The 22470-nt window shown below is 51.8% G+C and overlaps 1 protein-coding gene across 3 annotated transcripts in view; it reads left to right on the forward strand.

Annotated features, from left to right (window-relative positions):
* The window catches only part of PHF20 (PHD finger protein 20), a 2392123-nt gene that overhangs the window by 1904170 nt on the left and 465483 nt on the right, over nucleotides 1-22470 (forward strand). For 2 of the 3 annotated variants that reach the window (XM_069652246.1, XM_069652247.1), the window contains exon 21: nucleotides 9467-9690. In XM_069652246.1, coding sequence (XP_069508347.1) covers nucleotides 9467-9690 — 224 coding nt within the window. The remainder of the gene's footprint in view (nucleotides 1-9466; nucleotides 9691-22470) is intronic. The other variant, XM_069652248.1, reaches the window with a different exon arrangement.

The following is a 22470-nucleotide window of genomic DNA, read 5'->3' on the forward strand; positions in this document are numbered from 1 at the left end:
CACCCCTCAAGGGTGAAGATTTCGTCGAGCTACGCTTTTGGAGGACTCCAGAAGTTTCTCAGGCCCATCTCGGATATGGCCCAGGAGAAGGGAAGCTCGACGCCCGGAAAGCTGTTCAGGGTCTGCCCTGGATGCCAGCTTCAGAATGTCTTTAAGGAGGACGAACACTCCTTTTGTCTTTACTGCCTACATGAGGACAAGACGCACGTGGAGAAGGACTGTGCGTTTTGCGGCAATATGTCGGAGCGGACCATGAAGGACCGCCATCAACGTCTCGCCAACTGGCTGGAAGGGAAGATCCCGTCAGGCGAGAAGAAGAGGAAGAAATCCGAGCGATCTTCTAAGACCTTTGAGGACGCCCCGGTGACGGGGGTCCAACACAAGGCCAAGCACCGCGAGTCCGCTGGCACCGGGAGCGCCGAACGGTCGGGCTCTATGGGCGCCAGGCAGGGCGTATCCTCCCCGGCACCATCAACCACGAACCAACGCTCTGGTTCGGGTAAGAGGAAGGCCGAGCACCCGGCGAAGCTCCTGGAGAGGCCCCGGTCGAGCTCGAAGGCCCCATCGGAGGGAGAGCGAGGCAGTGTCCCCCCCCCAAGGAGAAGGCGGTGAGCGCACCTAAGGTGGTGAAAGCCTTAATCCATCCGGCCAAGGCCTTTATCGAGACAGTTGCGGCGGCCCTGGCTCAGCCTGTGGAGGCTGCACCAGTGGTGGCGACCTCGGGGCTCAGAGTCTCCCTGCCACCGCGGAGGGAGTCCTCTTTTATGCCCATCGACAGGACCCCCGTGAAACCTCCGACGGAGAAGAAAAAGGGGGGGCAGGAGGTCGTCGTGGATTCGGCCTCAACCTCTGAGGAAGAGCTGATCGAGGTCTTAAGCCACGGCGTTGGCGTGGAAGAAGACCAGCCTGTCGGGAGGGATCCCGACGTAGGAGACGACGATATCGTCGAGGGTGCCGACGGGGCCCCTGACCGCCCATCGGACTCCCCTCAACCAGCGCCGCAAGACAACTCTGCGGCCATTTTGTTGGCTATACAGTCCTTGTGCTCGGAGATAAGGACGAGACTGCCGTTACCACCAGCGGAGGAACCGCTCCCGACGGGGGACCCGGAGCCAGGCCCTTCTGGGAGCCCTCCCCCTAAGAGAAGAAGGATTCACCCTCCACCTCCTTTTCAGCCATCGCGCCCTGTTCAGCCCTCCTCCCCGTCCACGACTCGTGGGGATGATACGGGGACTGACAAGGCCGCAACGGGTACGGACGACGAGGTTTACGACGAGGATCTGCCGTCGTCACCTCCCACCCGGGCTTCCCCACCCGACGAGATTGGACGTTTCACTCCATGATCGCCAGGGCATCCGAGCTCTTCCAGTTCTGCCCGGAGGAGAAGAAGGAAGGTTTCCTTTATCAACGGCGCGAGGCCAAGAGGAAGACGGTCCTCTCCGTGCCTCTACTGGACGATATTTGGGATGAGGGCCCCGCCCTCCTCAAGAACCCATCCACGACGCCGGCTAGAAGGGATCGGTACGAGAAGAAGTACCGGGTCCCGGACGCGGCCCCCTGGCCGACCCCGGACTCCGTCGTCTCCGCGGCGGCCAGGAAGAAAGCGGGGGGGGTGCGGCCTCCACGCAGACTTCCCCGTCAGACGGCGAGGGAAAGAAATTGGATACGATGGGACGCAGGGTCATCTCGTCTGCAGCGACGACGATTAAGGCGGCCAACGCCTTGGCTATCGTAGCCCGCTACGACAGGGAGCTGTGGTACAAACTGGCCCCCCTGCTGGACTTCCTACCGGACGACAAGAGGGCGAATGCCCTAGAGATCTTGCAGGAAGGTGAGGTGGCGTCGGACCACGCCATTACGATTGCGACGGACATCGCCGACACTGGATTTCGCCAGTTGGGCAACGGCGTGTGCCTTAGGTGGCGTGGATGGCTCAAGGCTACTGACTTCCGTCAAGACGTGCAGACCAGAGTCTTGGACATGCCGTTCGATGGAAACGACCTGTTTGGGAAAACAGTGGACGATTCCCTTCAAGCCATCAAAGCAGACACGGAGACGGCCCGGGCTCTTGGGGTTCTCCAGCAACGGCGGCCGCCCTTTCGGAGCGGCGGAGCCAAGGGTGCCTCCAAAGGTTCCGGCGGCGGATTTTCCACCTACCGTCAAGCGGCCCGTTCGTCGTCGCAGGAAGCTTACAGGGGACGAGGCAAGTCAGGCGGACCCCGCCGTCGTCGCCAAGGAGGTCAAGGCGGCAAATCCTCGTCGAAGCAGGACTGAACCGGCCGTGGGGTCGGGCCCCCACCGAAGCACCCCGGTGGGAGGCCGGCTGGCGAGCTTCGTCAGCGTGTGGGAGTCCATCCCCCCCGACCGTTGGGTGCTGGACGCCCTAGCCCAGGGTCACGCGCTCGAGTTTCAAAGAAGGTGCCCGCGCGTCCCCCCTGTGGCCAGGAAAGAACTTCACATCCCTCAACTTCTCTTGGAGGTAAAGGCGATGCTCAGGAAGGGCGCCATCGAGCTTGTCCCAAAGAGGCTTCGGGGCTCCGGAGTTTACTCAAGATACTTCCTCGTGAAGAAGAAGACGGGAGGATGGCGTCCCATCCTGGACCTACGACGACTGAACAAATCCATCAAGGCACAGAAGTTCCGGATGGTCACCCTCCAACACGTCCTGGGTCAGCTGGAGGAGGGCGATTTTCTGTCGTCATTGGATTTGGAGGATGCCTACTTCCATATTCCCATCCTAAAGGGACACCGAAAGTTTCTCAGGTTCGTGGTCCAAGGGCGTCACTATCAGTTCAGAGCCCTTCCCTTCGGACTAAGTTCGGCACCCAGGGTGTTCACCAAGTGCCTCGCACCGGTGGCGGCGCAGCTGCGCCGAGAGGGGATCCACGTCTACCCCTACCTGGACGACTGGCTCATCCGAGCCAAGACGAGGGAGCTCGCCGTGGAGCACACGGCAAGGACCGTCCAACTTCTCACGGACCTGGGATTCTCCATAAACTACGCCAAGTCCCACCTGGTGCCCGCGCAAGACGCACTGTTTCTGGGAGCGAAGCTCGACAGTGTCGCTTCTGGCCTCCCCGTCGGAGGAAAGGACGAGGGCCATTCTGGGCAAGGTGCAGCGGATGCTGGTTGCGGACGCGGCCAGAGTGAGGTCCATCAAGTCCCTCCTCGGAATGATGTCTTCTTGCATTTACCTCATCCCCCTGTGCAGGCTCCGGATGCGCCCGTTGCAGGAAGTTCCTGGACGCACGCTGGATCCAGACGACAGGCAGCTTCGAGGAGAGGATCACACTTGACAAGAGTTTCCGACGAGCGATCTGGTGGTGGGGCACCCGCGCACATCTGACGGCGGGCATGGACTTCCAGACCCCCGGCCACCAGGAGACAGTGACCACGGATGCCTCCCTGGAAGGGTGGGGAGCGCACACCGAGAATCTGCACGCGAGAGGCCTTTGGCTCCCGACGGAGAAGTCCCTCCATATCAACGTCCTGGAGCTCCGTGCAGTGTTTTGGGCCCTCAGGTCCTTCCTTCCGTCCCTCAAGGGCAAGGTGGTGAGGATCTTCAATGACAACACCACCACCATGTTCTACATCAGGAAACAGGGCGGAACCAGGTCCCCAGCCCTGTCCAGGGAGGCGCAGGATCTGTGGCATTGGGCCATCGCCCAAAGGATGTTTCTGGTGCCGTTTCATCTGGCAGGGATAAAAAACACCATCGCCGACTCACTCGGCAGGGAGCTGCGCTCGTGCCACGAGTGGGAACTACGACAGGATCTAGTGGACCGCCTCTTCCGACGGTGGGGCACACCCCAGATCGATCTGTTCGCGACGGCGATGAACTCCAAGTGCCGGAGGTTCGCCAGCAGGTTTCCTCAGCCAAGGAGCATGGGCGATGCTTTCTCGTTCCCCTGGGAGGGCCTGTTCCTATACGCATTCCCTCCATTGCCATTGCTGATCCGGCTCATCAACCAGCTCAAGAGGTCCCGGTGCAGGATGATCCTCGTCGCACCTGCGTGGCCGAGGCAGATATGGTTCCCGGACCTTCTGGATTTGTCAGCGTCCCCGTCAATCAAGCTGCCAGTGGACGCGGATCTGCTCTCCAGGGAAGGAGGCGCCATCCTCCATCACGACCCGAAGTCGCTGAACTTGCAGGCCTGGCTCCTGCAGCGTTAGAGTTTGGAGGATACGACATACCGGCCGACTGCAGAGAGGTTCTTGCAAAGGCCAGGGCGTCCTCAACTCTTAAATGCTACGGACACAAATGGAAGAGATTCTCTGTCTGGTGCCACGCACAGAAGATTGACCCTCTGCGGATTACGGCTCCCCAATTACTGCCGTACCTACTGACGCTGGCCAAAGCTGGACTGGCGCATGCGTACATCAAGATTCATCTTGCTGCGATCTCCCGATACACCAGAACCACGGGGCGGACGTCTTTGTGGTCTCATCGTCTGGTGAAAGAGTTCATGAAGGGACTGTTCAGATCGTTCCCGCCGGTGAAGGCTCCGGCCCCGGCGTGGGAGCTCAACGTGGTGCTGACCAAGCTCATGGGACCTCCGTTCGAGCCTCTGCACTCGGCCCCGTTGAAGTTCTTGTCGTGGAAAACAGCGTTTCTTGTGGCCATCACCTCCGCACGACGGGTGGGAGAGATCCAGGCCCTTTCCTGCAAGGCCCCGTACTTGACTTTTCACGACACGAGGGTAGTGCTCAGGACGCACCCCTCCTTCATGCCCAAGGTGCCGTCGGACTTCCACCTCAACGAACCCTTGGTGTTGCCTGTTTTCTTCCCGTCGCCTTCGTCGTCGGCTGAGAGGACTTTGCACTAGCTGGATGTGGCTAGAGCGCTGAAGTTCTACGTGGACCGCACGAAGTGTTTTCGGAAGACGTCACAACTCTTTGTGAACTTTGGACCTGTCAATCAGGGGAAGGCTCTCTCGAAGGCTTCCATTTCCAGATGGCTCTCCGGCTGTATCATGTACTGTCATCGGTTGGCAAACCGACCCCTGCCTGGCCGTCCGAGAGCCCATTCCACCAGAGCGATCGCAGCTACCACGGCTTTCCTATCTGGTGTGCCCTTGCTGGACATCTGCAAGGCTGCTACGTGGAGGTCGACGCACACCTTCACGAAATTCTACTGCGTCGATCGGGATTCCAGGGAGGAGTCCAGGGTCGGCCAAGCAGTGCTGCGCAACCTGTTCGCCTAAGGTGAGCCTGGTGAGGAGGTAAGATTTGCTTAATGTTGAGTTTGATGTGATGCTTAATGTTGAGCCTTTACCACCTCCCGTGGTTGTGCATGTGTGTACTGCTATGTATTCTTTATTCATGAGCATGTGAATCCATGCCAGACCCCATGCTGGAGAAGGAACAAGTTACTTACCTGTAACTGTTGTTCTCCAGCATGGGTCTGGCATGGATTCACATGCAAACCCTCCCGCCTACCCCTCTGCGGCTCTTCACTTGGTCATACTGCCACTTCACGTGCTACCAAATCTGAAGATGGCTGCCAGAGGCGGGGCTTAGGTAGAGGGCAGTCATTGGCTGTGGTCAGTATGACGCAGAGATCAGTGATTGGTTGCTACTACGAAAGACAGATCAGAAACAAAACTGATACTGGTTTTTTCTTTACCGAGGATTCCCAGCCTGACGACGGGGAATATTCATGAGCATGTGAATCCATGCCAGACCCATGCTGGAGAACAACAGTTACAGGTAAGTAACTTGTTCCCTTTGTGGTGTAGTGTCGAATCGTGCTGTTTCGGCGGACTGCTTGTAAAATGTCGACGCGTGGCCTCTTTGGCAACTGTACATTTTGTGATCGTGCCATGGGAGGGTCAGACAGCGTATGCCTTTCCTCCCACACCCCTGATACTGTCAGAACCACCTTGGATTATCAAATGGGTAGTTCTGCTCCGGCAGTTGAACTCGTTGTGTAGCTGAAGAGTTCTTTCTGCCAATGTACCTCTCAGAACTACCATAGGACTGCCTGAGGGGTCTGTTGACCCAAAGATGGAGTAACGCCACAGCATACCGCAGGCCTGTAAAGGAAAACACAGTTTAACCCACAAGGAGGAAAGAACAGTGTATACATGGCAACAAGGTTACAGTAGGAATACCTTCACCAGCTGGTAATTCCGTGATGACAACAAGGTTTCTTTTTCAAACCAGGGTGGACGTTATCCTGAGAGTAATGACAACACAACAGATCAGGATACCGTGATAATTGTAACAAGGTTTTCAGTAATACACAATGTGGAATATCAAAGATCTTACCAATGTGGGATGGGTGATGCCAAACGTGGAAAAGATGAAACTGTGACGATGGAAAAACACAGCAACTCCTCCTACCACCCACCGGCACGAGGACGCCTAATTCAATCCAAGGCAGTCTCTAGTTCGAGTGTGAGATATCAAGATAAACCTGAGACCCGCCGGCACGAGGACACCTAAAATGCTCCCTACGACAGTCTCTAGTCTGGAGCACAAATGCGATGTAAAAATCCCCAAGCGTAGAAAATAGAAGACACAAGGTCCGTTGGGGGCATTGATGCGATGACGTGCAGGCAAATGACGGAAGGATTCATGCGGGAAAAGCAGGTCGGGAGATTTCCAGGTAAGTTTAGCAACGTGCGGGCAACATCCAAAACAAAATCCTGTGGCAAGGCAGGTCGGGAGAGTTCCAGGTAAGTCCAGCAACGTGCGAGCAAAACAAAGACCGAGTTGCAAGGCAGTAAGCAAGTCGGGAGGGTTCCAGAGTCGGCAAGGGGGAACTTCTTCCATCCATACAAGGGCTAAACGGAGTGCAAAATGTGAGGCGTAGCTTGAGAAACAAGAAATCACAATTGGCAATGCTGCAGAATACGAATTCAAAAGCAGCAAGGTGACCGCAAGGAAGGCTGATGTAGTGAATCAGGGTCATGAGACCTGCTAAGCACCGTCTAACGTCACCGCACATGTGATCTGTGAAATGCAGAACGCTAGCGTTTCCGCGGCAACACCCAACGCTCCTGGAAAGATCTGCAGTGCGTAGGATTAGTGTTGTATGTTTTTTAAACAAATTGTTTCTGTGTGCTAAAAGGAGTGCATGGACCAGATGGAAAAGATGGCATTCTCTGGGCGTGAGGGAAGACACCCGCAGTCCTTAATCGCTGTGGTTTCCTGACAGATACCCAGGTAATACGCAGGATAAAGGAAGCTTACCACCTGAGAATCATTTTGATAACCCCCTTGTGGCCGGTGAGACCGTAGTTCTCCGAGCTGCTCAACCTCACGGACAGACCACCCCTTCGACCTTCCGCGGGGTCCAGTACATCTCCTGTCCCAGCAGGAGGGCAGGGTACTCCACCCTGCTCCTCGGAAGTTAGCCCTCGCAGCATGGTTACCCTCAAGCACCTGAACCTGTCTCAGGCCAACCTAGAGATCATTCGGGTACCAGGAGCAAGGCTACCAGGAGCCAATACAAGAGTAAATGGAGTAGATTCTGTCACTGGGCCAACTCGAAGGAGATAGACCCCCGTAGCCTCGGGAGGATATCTCAGTGGCAATGTGCTCGCCTTGGAAGCAAGACGACATGGAGCAGCACAGGTTCAATCCCTGGGCCTGCGCTTAGAAACCTCTGGGTATTAAGCGCGTTATAAATAACCTATCATATCATACGTGCACGCTGGATGACGTGCTCTCATTCTCGGCGCTCCTCGCTTACTCCTTGGGTGCAGGTGGACACATGTTGCACCTATCTGGCAGCCATAGGGGCATACCATGATTTGGAAAAAGTAATAATTTTCCTTCTCGAACTCGGTGATCAAGAGTTGGGCGCCCTGGCACACAAACCCTTTGAGCCAATGGCATTCGCGGACATCAGGCTGGTCACCATGAAGACAGCTGTACTGGCGGGACTAATCTCCGCTCGCAGAGTCAGCGATATCCAGGCTCTGGTGGCCTCGTAGCCTTATACCATTTTCCACAAGGAGGTCCTGCAGACCCACGTGGCATTCCTGCCTAAGGTACCCTCTGCGTTCCATCTGAACGAGGAAATGATCTTGCCGGCATTCTTCACTGACCGCAAGGACGATGCACCGCGAATCTTGCACTGTCTGAATGTCAGACACGCTCTGAATTTCTATCTGGACAGGACCAAGGGCTTCCGCAATCGGATGCTCTCTTTGTCACCTTTGGAGGATCCAGGCCAGGCTATCAAGCATCCTAGGCTTCGATCGCTCGATGGATGGTTGCGGCCATCAAAGAGGCCTATGAGAGGCAACAGAAACCGTTGCCAGCCAACATGCACGTTCACATGGTCAGGGCCATGGCCACAGCCCTCGGCTTCCAACGGTAGGTCCCGTGGGAAGGCACAAGCAGGCGGCCACCAGGGCAACCCCTTCGGCTTTCTGTAAGCATTACTGTTTGGACTCCGGCTCTAAGTCAGACACGTCTTTCGAACAGGTGGTTCTGAGGAACCTATTTGCTTAAGGAAGGTCTCCTCTCCACCCTGGGGCTACATTCAGTTGTAATCACCCATGCAATATGGAGGAAAGGGGACAAGCTGTAGGAGTAATTATAAGTTACTCACCGTAGTAGTCCCCTTTCCTCCATGCATCCCTCCATAATAATACTAGTGTTATTAGGCAATGTTAAATATTGTTGACGCATCAATGGGGACTGAGGAGTGGCTCCGGTGGGCGGAGTCAGGGCAGCGCATGCTCCCAGGGCCGCGCCCCCTCACGCCTCTAAATTTACTGGTGAAAAAGGTTCTGTCTCCCGTCCCTTGGAAGGGACGCCCATGCAGTATGCAGGTAAGGGGACTAACAACTCAGAGTACGTTAGTCACTATGTTGAGTAATTTAAAAACATGCCATGAAATGCAGGAAACATGTATTAGCATGTCTGCAATGAAACTTATTACTTGGGTTGCTCAGCTTTCTTGCTCTAATCAATTCAATGTTTTACAGAGGAGAAGCTAAAGACTGGTAACAGAGCGCCTGCCTTGACATCTTTAAATACGGTTTACTTACATGTTATGTTTTTAATTTTTGTAATTTTGTATGGGTGTTTTTATCTGAATACACTTGATGACTGCAATAGATTAGGGAAACTGAAGAAAGCAGAATCCACATTATATAGGAAATTATGACACCATTTAGTTTACCATTTTCTTAGTTGTTTGACAGATAAATGACAATTTGTATCCTTTTTTCTGTTGCGGTTAAGCCTGTAGTCCCCACTTAGTCCCCAGGCATTAAATAAAGTCCTTATACTTTACTTGGTTGATGGACAATCCAGCATCATCAGGCAATTAGTAAAAATTGTTTTTCTTTAATTTTTAAGTATTGACACCTTTATCAGCTATTATCCAAGTGATATTTATTAATAACATTTTAGAAGATTTTGTTGTGCACACGCCAACTTCAGTACTTGCTCTTGTGTGTTGCTTGCATACCAAGTGTAACAGTACATATATTTTTTTTTTAAGATGATGAAACATTAAGTGACTCATCCACAGACAGTTTGCTTTGGAGTGAGGATGAATACAGCCAGGAAATTGACGTGACCACAAACCATGCGGAAATTCTCGATGAGGATGAACGTGGTTTTGAGATTATTCGGTGTATGTGTGAAGTCCAAGAAGAAAACAATTTTATGATCCAGGTATGGGCTGTAGACAGAGACAAACTCCCCAAGAAATTTCACTTTCAGGTAGGGCATTTGTTTGAAAAAGTTTAAATCTCCGAGCTCCACATTCTGTTATAAAAGTGACTGAATATGTAATAAGAGTTGTTTATAAGTAAACTGATCTCAAAGTATAGTTCCTGTATTACTAGCTCAAAGCTGCTAATAATGTTTTGCCAGTTGCGAAATTTACCTTACAAGTTACAAAATAAGACAATTGGCCTCATTATAAGTTTGCCGTACCATACCGTTTTTCCCGGACCTTCAAACTACGAATTGTGCTCGTGGGTGTCTTTCTGCCCGCCAGGTCAGACCTGGCGGGCAGAGCGGTACCCACGAGCACAGCATGTCGGATGCACCGGCACGGTTATAAACGATGCAGGTGCGTCCGACCTCCCCATTCCCATTCAGCCCTATGGGGCCAAATGGGAATGGGAGAGCATCTTTTTTCCAGCACCCGCGAATGGGCAAATACCGGGTCCGGCAGAGCTGGAATGCCCCGGTAATTGCCCATTCGCACGCGCAAGAAATTTTGGGACGTTTGGCAGCAGCCTGCCGGTTTTACCGGCAAGGCTACCGCCAAACTTATAATGGGGCCCAATGTTTTTCATTTATTGTTTTTAAGTGAAATTGTTAAGATCATGTATTGACCATCCTAATCATAGTGCTACATGTATTGTGCTGGGCACTTTAATTACATAGTAATGGAAGTAATGTAATTACACAGTAATTAAAACATAAAACCATAAGCTTGCATTTTTTATACGTTTTTAAAAACTGTTTAAAGCTGTACTGAACAATTATGTGAGTACTCCTTAAAGTCTTATCAGATTTTCAGTAGATTGACAGAAGTCCTCTAAATTCTATTTTCCCCTTTCTGTCAGAGGTGTGAAAGGTCAGGAAAGAAACTCTGACACAGATGACTCCTGGTTTTGGCCATAAATGTTTATTGAATGAAAATGGGTGTGGAAAATGCCTCTGTCCCTGCTCTAAGAGGTATTTTCTCTACTTAAAACAAAACAAATGGGTCAGTCCTTTGTCAAGATGTCCAAAGCAAACTGTCTTGTGTCCAAATTACTATTCTTACCGTCACATTCTAAAAATCAACTATAAGGTGAAAAGGGAAAGGTCTTTGGCCTTGAAAGTTGTACAAGTGTTCACAAAGTAAAATGCTCAACTCCAACACAGGTTACAGGAGGATAAGTTCACAATTCAAAGGGTGGTTCCCTTCTCCTGGATTTCACTTCACTATGCTTTATACTGGTTTCTTAAGATTATTTAGATCAAATATAGTTAATATACAAAGTAGCTTGGCTGACAGTCTGATTCTTGATAGACAACCGGGTGTACTCTCCTGCCATGTTTCTTCTTACGTCTTGATATCTGTCAATTACACTCTTTGGTTACTTCTTCGTTTATCCTTATCTAGACTTTCTCATGCAGTGTATTTTATAAATTGTCCAATTTGTTTTTACCCAGTATACTCTCCCAGCCAGGTTTCTTTAATATACAAAAACGTATGACTTGTAATCCCTGGTATACTCTCCTGCCAGGGCTTTTCTTATTTGTAAAAACGTGTTCTCTTGTACAAAAACTCTTATGACTTGAAATGCCTGGTATACTCTCCTGCCAGGGCTTTTCTCATATACATACTTCTGAACCTTGGGTCTGACTGGTATGCTCTCCTGCCAGGGCTTTTCTGAAATATAAACTCTTGTTCTCCTGTAAAAAAAAAAAAAGAAAAGACTTATGACTTGAAATGCCTGGTATACTCTCCTGCTAAATCTTTTCCTATTGCAAAACACTTCTTTCCATACACAAATTACTTGTGGCTTGAAATGCCTGGCATGTTCTCCTGCCAGGGCTTTCCCCAAATGTAAACACTTGTTCTCTTGTACAAAACAGTTATGACTTGAAATGCCTGGTATACTCTCCTGCCAGGGCTTTTCCTATAAGCTTAACACTTCTCATACGCAAAACACTTGTGACTTGAATTCTTTATGAAATATGGCACTTTTCGTTCCTTCTCATTGGCTTCATTTATTTCTGTGCACTTTCGGTCCTGTTGCCAAAATGCCCCAGTGTCCCCTCTTCCCTTGGGTGGATTCACCAGTTTGCTGTAGCAGGAATGGCTTCTCCTGCGGTGAACCTGCAGCGGCTCATTGGCGTCTCGCTTCCTTTCTTCGGGTTCACTGCCTCTTCTTCGTGGTTCCTATCTTTCCTGCGGCTCTCGCATGCCTATTCCACGTTGGGTCAATGTACCTCACATTCGCCCAGCAGTCCCTCAGTCAGCACAGAGAGGACTCACCTCTCCAGCCAGCAACTTCCCATCAGCTGGCTTTGCTGTTTAAATGTCCCGCCGGCCAGTGTGCACTCGCGACAACTAGAGCGCGGCTTACATTATGGGCCTTCACTGATCCTCATAACTTGGGTCACCCTTCCTTGTGGCAGTACTTCTATCCTTAGAAGAAGGGAAGTCAGTTTGTGATAACTTTATTTTATTTATTTATTTGTTTGTTTATACCGCACCGTAAGCCCGCAGGCATCAGGCCGCCAACATTAAGTCAAAGGACAGTTGTATTACGGGCCACGGGACGACATTTAACACATATATACTGTCAGTATGGGCATCGGTCTAACTCTGGAGGGATGTTTATCTGAAAAGGTGGGTTTTGAGTTTTTTCCGGAAGATGGCGTAGGAAGGTTCAAGTCTTAACTGTAACGGAAGGTTATTCCATTTACTGGCTTGTAGGCAGAGTCTGGGAAGGTGTTCTCAGAAGTTTTAAATGGCCAGTTTGATGACTTGTATGCAGAGTTTGAAGAGGTATTTTCAGTAATTTTTTAGGGTAATTTAGGTTGTAGATCACTCTGAGGAAATGGATACCAAGTTGCCTGGGAATTCATCTTCACTACTCCCCGTCTCAGCAACCCGCATATTCTCCCTTGAGGGAGTTTGGAGATTAGACACCCCAACTTTACATAGAGATGGTGAGTGAGGGTAACAATATGCCATTAAGGCATGGGGAACTGCGGAAGCATCCTTTGAGGAGAAAGGAGGCCATGTGATATCCCCCACCGATGCCACCGAGTCTCCCCGATAGTCACCCTTCGCCCAGGTGGTCCTCCCTCATATAGCCACCCCTGGGGACAGGATGAGGTAGCAGCTGCCATCGGACATCATTGGATTCACCACACAGGGTTTCCAATCATATTTGCCTATTTTTGTCAATTTTCCCAAAATAAACTGTAATTTTCTTGTATTATGGGAGGTTTCCACAATTGTTATGTCCACATACTCCTCTTTCAAGATTGTAATGGTTTCTGGCTGACCCCTGTTTGAATTCTTAGAGGTTTATTTTTCACCCTTCTCGTCAGAAGATTGTATAGGATAGTATTTGAACCATGTAATGGTTTTTGTTATAGCTTAGGGGCATCGCTGTTTGTCTTGGAAGCAAGACAACGCAGCACAACATAGGTTTGAATCCCGATCCTGTGCTTAGAAACCAATCTCTGGTATTAATCACCTTATAAAAGAACAATTATAATCAATTATTGTGCCAAATTACCAACTTAGTAGTTTCAAAGCACTGATCCTTGTCCATGGCATATTGTACCACCACCTGTGTGGTTAGTCTTCTGGGAAGGAGAAAAGAGGGGAAGTAAGAGGAAGGGAAAGTGTCAAAGGGTAGTTACAGACTCAAAGAACAAATCAGGCAGAGTGATATGATTTATATTAGTGTGGATTTGTGTTAGTCCACTACTTGCAATTTATCTTCTATGGCAGCAATGAGCGGTCCTTTAGCCTACAACTTTTATCATCCCTCCCCACTGACTTCGCTGTTTAGGGTTGATGGAAGTCTTCGGCCAAAACATCTGGAGGGCCACAGGTTTCCCACCACAGTCTTGGGTAGAGGTGACGCAGGAAATTAACCACACTCGGAAGATGAGCTAGGTGGACAGACAATATATGTTGTCATTGCAGAGATTTGCAAAGAGGGATTTTTTTTTCCAACTGTTTATTGATTTTTTCTTAAAACAAAATGGTACAGACAATAACATTTGTTACCGGGAATACATATGTGATCACTTTTTGACAGTAATGACAGTTCGGTCTTACTAAAGATACGCGTACCCGGGGGAAGAAATGTTACCGGAGTTAAAACACACTTAGCACCTGAGTTAACACAAGAGAGTTGGGGGCAAAAATCATAGGCAATACTTTTGTCAAGGCAGACAGAATCAGAGAACACTTTCTGACAAGAAGATAAAAGTCAATAGGCCTGTGCCAGTGTCAAGTGGAACCGGGTTCCTGTTGTCGAGGATCACACAGTCAGATAGTGCATGATTGAAGATTGCTAGGAGTACTTGGATATTGTCAACAGAGGAAGCAAAAGTTATAAGAGGGAAGGAAGACAAGGGCAAGCCTTGGATGAGGAGTAAAGGGTTCACCCTAGTTCCTCGAAGCTGGACACAGTACCTTATTCTTTGAAGAAGCTGGTGCCACGGCAGTTGTTCCTGGTAGTTTCCTGCAGACTCACGGTTCCCGGAGGTTCAGTTGTGGGGACAAGAAGGACGACGTCTGGAGTGAGCTGCACTACCCAGGGATGAGGCCAGCAGCAGCGACGGTGAATAAAAGGTGCACTCCTTAAAAAACAGGAGAGGCTCTACAGATGGCCATCCGGACCACTACAGCAGTGTGCAGCGATTTCGACCAAGGAGCGGATCCTCTGCCTGTGGAAGATGAGCTGGTTGATCCCACCAGGCTCAATGGAAGAAGACTCCGAACTGGATCTTCTCTTGTCGTTGAAGGGTAGATAGCTCAAGACTGCAGCAGGGCTCTACCGGGACTCGGTAGTTGCAGCAGCCATCTTCTTCTCCACTTCTCTTTGGTTCCTTGCAGTTCCAGTGGCGACTCTGACTTCCAGCCCAAGAGTCCTGCCTATTATGCGAAAATCCCCCATTCATACAGTCTGGCTGTCAACCACCTCAGCCAATCATGGTAAAGTGCGACTTGGGTTTCCTAGGATACCCTGTGCAGGGGGTGACTACACACCCTCCCTCAAATACAGCCCACCTAGACACCCTGGCGCCAAGAGGAGGGCTTCTACTCAGAAGCCCGCCAAAAGACGGTGAACAAAGAAGGCAAACCTGGTTTGCCGCGCAAAGTAAAACACAAGAAGGACTTTAACAAAAAGAAATGGCGAATAAACCTGACCAGAGCCAAAAGAAATAGTATTTTGTCAAGCGGGTTTATGTTTGAGGCTACTATAATAGCCTGGGACAATACCACGTTTATATAATATAATCGCGGTAGAAAAGTTAGGGTAGATACCACTGCCATCAGCCAAGTCTAAATATTAAAAGAGCAAAGCAAAGCTCAGAGAGGCACAGACAAAAAAAAATAGGAGTTAACCCTTTCCATTATTCCAGGTAAGATGGGGTGTTCTGAGTCTGTAGTTTAAAAGTGACTATATAAAGTTAATGGCAACTTTACATGTTTCTGGGGGACAGTAGTCAGCCCCAGAAAAATGGAGTCAGTGGGAAGTCTAAAAGACAACCCTGCAATGAAGGTGCTGTGTAACACACTAAAAGTGGGTCTCATGGAGTGGTGTGCCCCAGAGCCCAAGATCACACAAACAGTAGAAATACACATGGCAAAACACATGTAAGCGGGGGGAAGGCTCACACTCTTACCAAGTGGAAAAAATAAACTCCAGAAATCTAGCAAAGCTGCTGGAGGACTCACTAGGTGAGGGAAATTAGCCATAGAATGAGAATTCTCACTAACAGAATTGACATATGTGGAGCATTTGTGGTCAGCCACCCAGTCTTGGGTTCCGGCTTTTGCAGTGCGTTGGGCTGTTGACTTTTTGTCTGAATCCAAGGTCTTTTAGTTCCTTTGCTAGGGCTGATGCTGCTTTATCTTTGGGGTCGCTCAAATTTAGGTTTAGGTCGCCGAGCAAGATGGTGTTGGTGGAATTTTTTATGTTGTTTCTGAGTATGTGCAGGAGCTGCCTATGGAAGTCGGGGGGTGGGGGGGGGGGGCTGAGCCAGGAGGTCTGTATGTAAGGTGGATATTGATGGTGCAGTTTGGGGATAGTGCTAGTTTGGCAGAGAGGATGTCCGTGTTGTCGTCCCAGGGGTGGTGGCATGGCCTGATGGACAGTGTGTCTTTGGTGATGAGAGCTACTCACCCTCCTTTAGATGACCTATGCCATTGCTGTAGCGTTGGTCCTATTATCGGATGGGTTCTGAGCCGCAGCGGGAGTTTGTGTGGTGGTATGGCCATGGTCTCTATGGGAGTTAATGGCTCCAGCACAACTAGTTCCATAGTGCGCCAGCTGGCATTGTCGTTAGTACTCTTACGTCCCGTCCCCTTTCCTCCATACTGCATGGCATACCTTCCAAGGGACGGGAGACGGAACCTTTTTCACCAGAAAAAATCTTCTTCCCCTTTAAATTTAGAGGCGCTCGGGGTGCGTCCCTGGAAGCATGCGTGACCTGACTAGGCCCTCCGGTGCCACAGCTCAGTTCGCTATTCCGCGTCGACGGGAGCGGGCCAAATTCACCAGCTCTCCTGGGTTTGGCCATGTAATTCCACGCGCGGATACTTCTTCTCTTTGTCTTTTTTGTCTTTTTATCATTCGGGTACTGGGTCCTCGGGCGTCACAATCCTCCCCGGTGCATGTCGACTTCCACAGGGTTCAGCAGGTGTCCATCCTGCAACGGGCTCTTCCCAACTTCAGACCCCCACGCCCTCTGCCTACGTTGCCTTGGCCCAGACCACGGTTGGCAAGCTTGTCCAGCGTGTGGCTCGCTGTTCTCGAAAACGCTGAAGAACTGAATAGCTAGGTGGAGGGAGCTCTTCCAGAAGTCACCTCCATAGGACCTCAAGAACTTCGTGAAACATCGATCCAAGCCCAAGGTAGTGCCGATATTCTCCATCGAACCCGGCAAAGGAGACTCCTTCCTTCCTTCCTTCCTTCCTTCCTTCCTTCCTTCCTTCCCTCCCGCGCGGGAGGGACCGGTCAGGTGCTTATACCAGCATGTGCACCACGGCTGCTGCAGCTACCAGCCTTCGGTCCGAGGGATCCTTGGATCCTCCCGATGGTAGTGTTGAGGGACCGGAAGGTTCTTGTACCAGATTGTAATCCCAGGGTCTCCACCCTTGTTCCGGCAATATGGCCAAGGGGTTATGCCCTAGTACCAGCAATACGTCCAAGGGGGTGCCTAAACGCAGCTCTACCGACCCTCGGGTTGCGGGTGTCACACCTACCAGGCCTAGGCCTGAGGAGCAGGCTAGGCCTTGTGATCCAAACGCAAGAGTCTAGGACGAGGCCGGGCAGGCAGCTCAACAAGATGGCCGCCGTGCCAGACAGAGGCACCCGTCCAACGCCATTACAGGAATTCGGCGAAGAATGAGTGTCAAGGTGGGACTGGCCTCAACCAGGTACGTGGCCTACGGCCTATCCCTCTTTTGCGCAGGGCAGCTTCCCACTGCGTCCATGTGGACAGCGTACGCTGCGACTCCAGCAGCTCCCAGCTACCCCGTCGGCACCCCCTGCTGCCTCTTCGGCCTGTGAGGAGGGTTTCTTCGAGAGGTTCCTCGGCCTCATGAAGTCCCCTCGGATGGAGGTCATCACCAAGGACGTCATCATGGAAGTCCTTCCCGCAATGCTAGCTCCCCAGTCGATGCCTCAGGCGGTTCCGTGCCAGCCTCCGGCCGTGGTCCCTGTACCCCAGCCTCCAGCACCTCCTCCTCCACAGGATCCTCCGGACCCACAGGATACGTATGAGGAGGAGGATCCGGATACGCCATCCTCGGCCAGGGCCTTACACAAACGTCTTGCTGGGCTGGCGGATTATCTGGGCCTACCCCAACCCGAGGTCGAGCAGGAAGTCCTCATACAATGCCCCTCTGCCAAAACGGGGATTCCACTGCAAACCGATGCAGTCTTCCTGGCCAAGAAGGGTTGGCTCAAGCCCCACTCGGCCCAACCGGTCAATCAACACCTGGACGCCAAGTGCAGGCAGATGGAGGGGGATACACTCTTGTTCTCGGCCCATCCTCCGCCACACTCCTTGGTGATCGCTGCAGCATCATTATACTCCAAGCCTCAGTTGTCCTCGGCCTCCTCCTCTGCGACGCTGCTAGGCTAGGAGAAGATCTTGGAGGCGTATGGGAAGAAGCTCTATTCCAACACGTCCTTGCATCTTCGTCAGGCCAACGCATATACCATGCTGACTGCCGGCAACCAAAGGTTATGGTGGGAAATTGCGGCCTTCCTCCCGGAACTCCCTACTCAGAGCCAGTCATGCTTTAAGGCGTGGCTGGCCGAAGCCAAGCTGGTGGCGCATGACCTCATGGAATCCACTATGGCCCATATCGACCCGTCCGGCTGCGCCATCTGTATTGCCACGGACATGAGAAGGACAACCTGCCTCTGGCCAACAAAATTCAACCTGGACGTCCAAGAACTACAGTTCGAGGTGGGGTGGGGGGAGACTCTTCCACTCCTCCACAGAAGAATAGCTGGACAAAAAGAAAAACAGCTCACAAACGGCCAAATCTTTATCCATCCTGACAAAAGACCACGCCCAAATCGTACACCCAATCTCAGCAACGCTCCGACAGGGGTCGTACGTACGGAGGGTTCTCTGGCTTCCAGGAACGGAGATCCAGGCAGCCAGACCGCTCGCCGTCTCAGAACCGGCACAAGCAACAACAAGGGGGGGGGGGGCAAGGGCTTTTTCCAGTCCCCCTCCTCTGCAACAGCCTCCAAGTGAAAAAAGACATGACACGCCCCTTCGGGTACACACGTCTCCAGTGGGGGGCAGGCTAGCTCTCCACGCACATTTCTGGCACCAGAATTTCACAGACCCCTGGATCCTCTCCGTAGCATCCACAGGGTACCGCCACCCTATCCCAGCCTCTCCTCCCTCCTCCTCTCCACTCCCACAGGTTGGGGCAGCAACTCTTTTGGCGGAGATCCGGTCGCTCGTAGAGAGCCAGGCAGTGGAGGAAGTCCCAGCCTCCCAGCGAGTATTGGGCTTTTACTCCAGGATTTTCGCCATTCAGAAGAACCAGGCGGGCCTGAGAGTTGTGCTGGACCTTTCCGCCCTCAACTTCTCCTTACCCCTGCAAAAATTCAAGATGGTTACGCCAGCTTTTATAGTAGAGACATTGTGCAAGGTAGACTGGATGTGCTCCCTGGATCTGAAGGACGCGTACCTACACATCCCGATTTGGCAGCCCCATCGTTCTTTCCTACGGTTCAGGATCATGGGCTACCATTTTCAATTCAAGGTCCTTCCTTTTGGCATCAACTCAGCCCCCAGAGTCTTTACCAGGCTCATGAATACGGTGGCGGCCTTCCTCAGAGCGCAGGGCCTCCACATCTACCCATACCTCGACAACTGGCTCATCAGGGGTACATCTCCGGAAGCAGGTCACCACTGTTCCCATGCCCTTATGAACAGACTGCACGATCTGGGCTTCCCGCTCAATCTCAAGAAGTCATAGCTGCAGCCCACGCAGACTCTGACATTCTTAGGCCTCATCTGGCACATGTGCTCCGAGAAGGTATTTCAGTCGGAGGACAAGATCTCGGCCATCAAGAGGGCCGCCAACCACTTCCTCGGCAGAGAGGTGACCTGGTACCAACATCTCCTGGGTCTATTGGCGGCGGTCCTATTAGCCGTTCTGCACACAAGATTGAGGATGAGGAGGATTCAGCTGCACTTTGCGGCCTCCTGGAAACAGGAGCGGGGCTCTCAATCCGAGATGATCAGCGTTACTCCGTCCCTCCACCCGGACCTAACATGATGGTCCAGGGACCGCAACCTACGGACGGGCAAGCCCTTCCGGCCGCCCACCCCGCAAGCCACCGTCACCATGGATTCCTCGCTCGAGGGCTGGCGAGCCACCTTGGAGGATTTCTCGGTCCATGGCATCTGGACTCGAAGGAACAGGAATACCACATCAATTGGCTAGAGCTGAACGCCATCTGGTTAGCGCTCAGGGCATTCCTACCACTTCTCAAGGGCAAGGTTGTCCTCATCCAGACGGACAACTCGACCAGCATATACTATATCAACAAGCAGTGAGGCAACAGATCCCTTCCTCTGAACAGACTGGCAATCAGCATGTGGGAGTGGGCCCTGGAAAACGACATTCACCTCACAACAGTCCACCTCCCGGTGGAATCCAACCTGGAGGCGGACAGGCTCAGCAGGCTGGGAGAGGACAGTTGCGAGTGGCAGCTAAACAACCTTGTTATTCAGGAGATCTTCAACAGGTGGGGTCATCCCCAGGTGGATCTCTTTGCCACCTGGCACAACAAGAAGTGCACTCAGTTCGCCTCCTGGCAGGGCCAGGGCCCCGACTCACTGGGTGGCGCATTTCGGATTCACAGGAACGGCATGAAGGCTTACGCCTTCCCGCCCACTCCGCTGATTTAGAGTAATTTGCAAGTGCAAGGAATCTCGCCAACTCAACATCATTCTAATAGCTCATTGGTGGCCGGCCAGGCCATGGTTTTTGGAGCTGCTCAGCCTCGGAGATGCCTCTGATTCACCTCCTGACGGACCCAGCACATCTTCTGGCACAGCAGGGCGGCAAGGTCATCCACCCTGCACCACAGAAACTACCCCTCACTGCATGGTTCCTGAGCAGGTAACGCTGCGGCGCCTCAGCCTCTCACAGGATAATCTGGAAATCATACAGGGCGCAAGGAGCAAGGCTACTAGGGCCCAGTATAAAAGCAAATGGACCAGATTCTGCCACTGGGCAGACTCCAGGGGAATCAATCCCCTAGTATGTACTCTGGACGATGTACTCTCCTTCTCGGCGCACCTCACCCACTCTGGCGTGCATGTTGACACTTTCTGTACATATCTCGCAGACATCGGAGCTTACAGGAACTCGGAGGAGGGGGATCTTCTCCTCCAATCCTATCGTCAAGAAACATTTGACGGGGCTCGCAAGGTTCTACCCGCCTGTCAAGAGGCCGCACCCGGTATGGAACCTCAATATTGTCTTGGGCGCCCTGGCGCACAAACCGTTCGAGGCAATGGCGTCCGCGGACATCAGGCTGGTCACCATGAAGACGGCCTTACTAGTCGGCCTTACCTCGGTTTATAGAGTCAGCGTAATCCAGTCGCCGGTCGTCTCAGAACCATATACTACATTTCACAGGGACAAAGTAGTTCTGCGGACACACCCAGCATTTCTGCCCATGGTGCTGTCTGCTTTCCACTTGAACGAGGAAATAGTCCTTCCTACGTTCTTTGCCGATCCTAAGGACGAAGCACATAGAGTGCTGCACTGCCTGGATGTCGGACATGCCCTGAAATTCTACTTGGACAGGAGCAAGGGCTTCCGCAAATCGGACACCCTGTTCATCACTTTCGGGGGCTCAATACCAGGACTCCAAGGCCTCCATATCCGGCTGGATGGTCTCGGCCATCAAAGAAGCATACGAGAGCCAGCACAAGCCGCTGCTGGCCAACATGCATGCACAAGCAGTCAGGGCCACGGCAACAGCCATCGCATTCCAGCGCCATGTCCCTTGGCAAGTCATAAGCAGGGCGGCCACTTGGGCCACTCCCTCAGCTTTCTGCCAGCCTTACTGTTTGGATGCCAGCTCTAGATCTGACGTGGCTTTCAGACAGGCGGTTCTCAGGAACGTATTTGCTTAAGGAGGTTCTCCTCGCCACCCTGGGGCTACATTCAGTTGTAATCGCCCATGCAGTATGGAGGAAAGGGGACGGGACATAAGAGTAATAAGCTACTCACCATAGTGACTAACATACTCTTAGTCCCCTTTCCTCCATATATCCCTCCATCCTCCCCCCTAATAATACTAGTGTCATTAGGCAATGTTAAATATTGTCAACGTGTCAATGGGGACTGAGAAGTGGCGCCGATGGGCGGAGTCAGGGTAGCGCATGCTCCCAGGGCCTTGCCCCTACGCGCCTTTAAATTTAAAGCGGAAGAAGGTTTTTTTCCGGTGAAAAACGTTCTGTCTCCCGTTCCTAGAAAGGGGCAGCCATGCAGTATGGAGGACAGGAGACTAAGAGTACGTTAATCACTAGGGTGAGTAACTTATAAGGTACTCACACAATTGGCAGAGATTGCTATCAATTGCCCAGGAACACTCTTGCGAGTGTGAGGGGAATCGATGTACCAGACCGGCTCTGAAACCTAAGCTTAAAGTGACAGTGAGTCGCCAAAATAACAAATTGAGTAGGCCCAAGTTGCAACAGAAATAGCAGCACTACTCCAGTGATTGTTGCTAACTGAAAGTTGAGGGAAACTCAAAGTTCAAAACAGCATCCCTGAGCCTTGTGAGGTTCCGGGTTCCTTCCCTGGAAAGATGCTGTGCACGAAAGAAATCCTTTAGCCAGGTTTTCTGTGGCAAAATGTTTTCTTAAGTGTCTAGGTTTCCCAGGCTTGGGACTTGCTCTATGCCTGGGCTTTATACCGTTATTAGCTTAGTCCATAGTCCCCTTTCTTCCATACGTCCCACCAACCTGCCCCCTAATAATACTGGTGTCATTAGGCAATGTTAAATCTATTGTCGACGTGTCAATGGGGACTGAGATGTGGCGTCGGAGGGCGGAGTCAGGCAGGGCATGCTCCCTGGGCCGCACCCATGCGCGCCTCTAAATTTAAAGGGGAAGAAGATTTTTTCTGGTGAAAAAGGTTCTGTCTCCCGTCCCTTGGAAGGGACGCCCCTGCAGTATTGAGGAAAGGGGACTATGGACTAAGAGTACGTTAGTCACTACATAAGAGTAACTTCTAAT

The sequence above is a fragment of the Ambystoma mexicanum genome, chromosome 3p (assembly GCF_040938575.1).
Source record: "Ambystoma mexicanum isolate Mex_15411 chromosome 3p, UKY_AmexF1_1, whole genome shotgun sequence".
In the NCBI taxonomy this organism is placed as follows: domain Eukaryota; kingdom Metazoa; phylum Chordata; class Amphibia; order Caudata; family Ambystomatidae; genus Ambystoma; species Ambystoma mexicanum.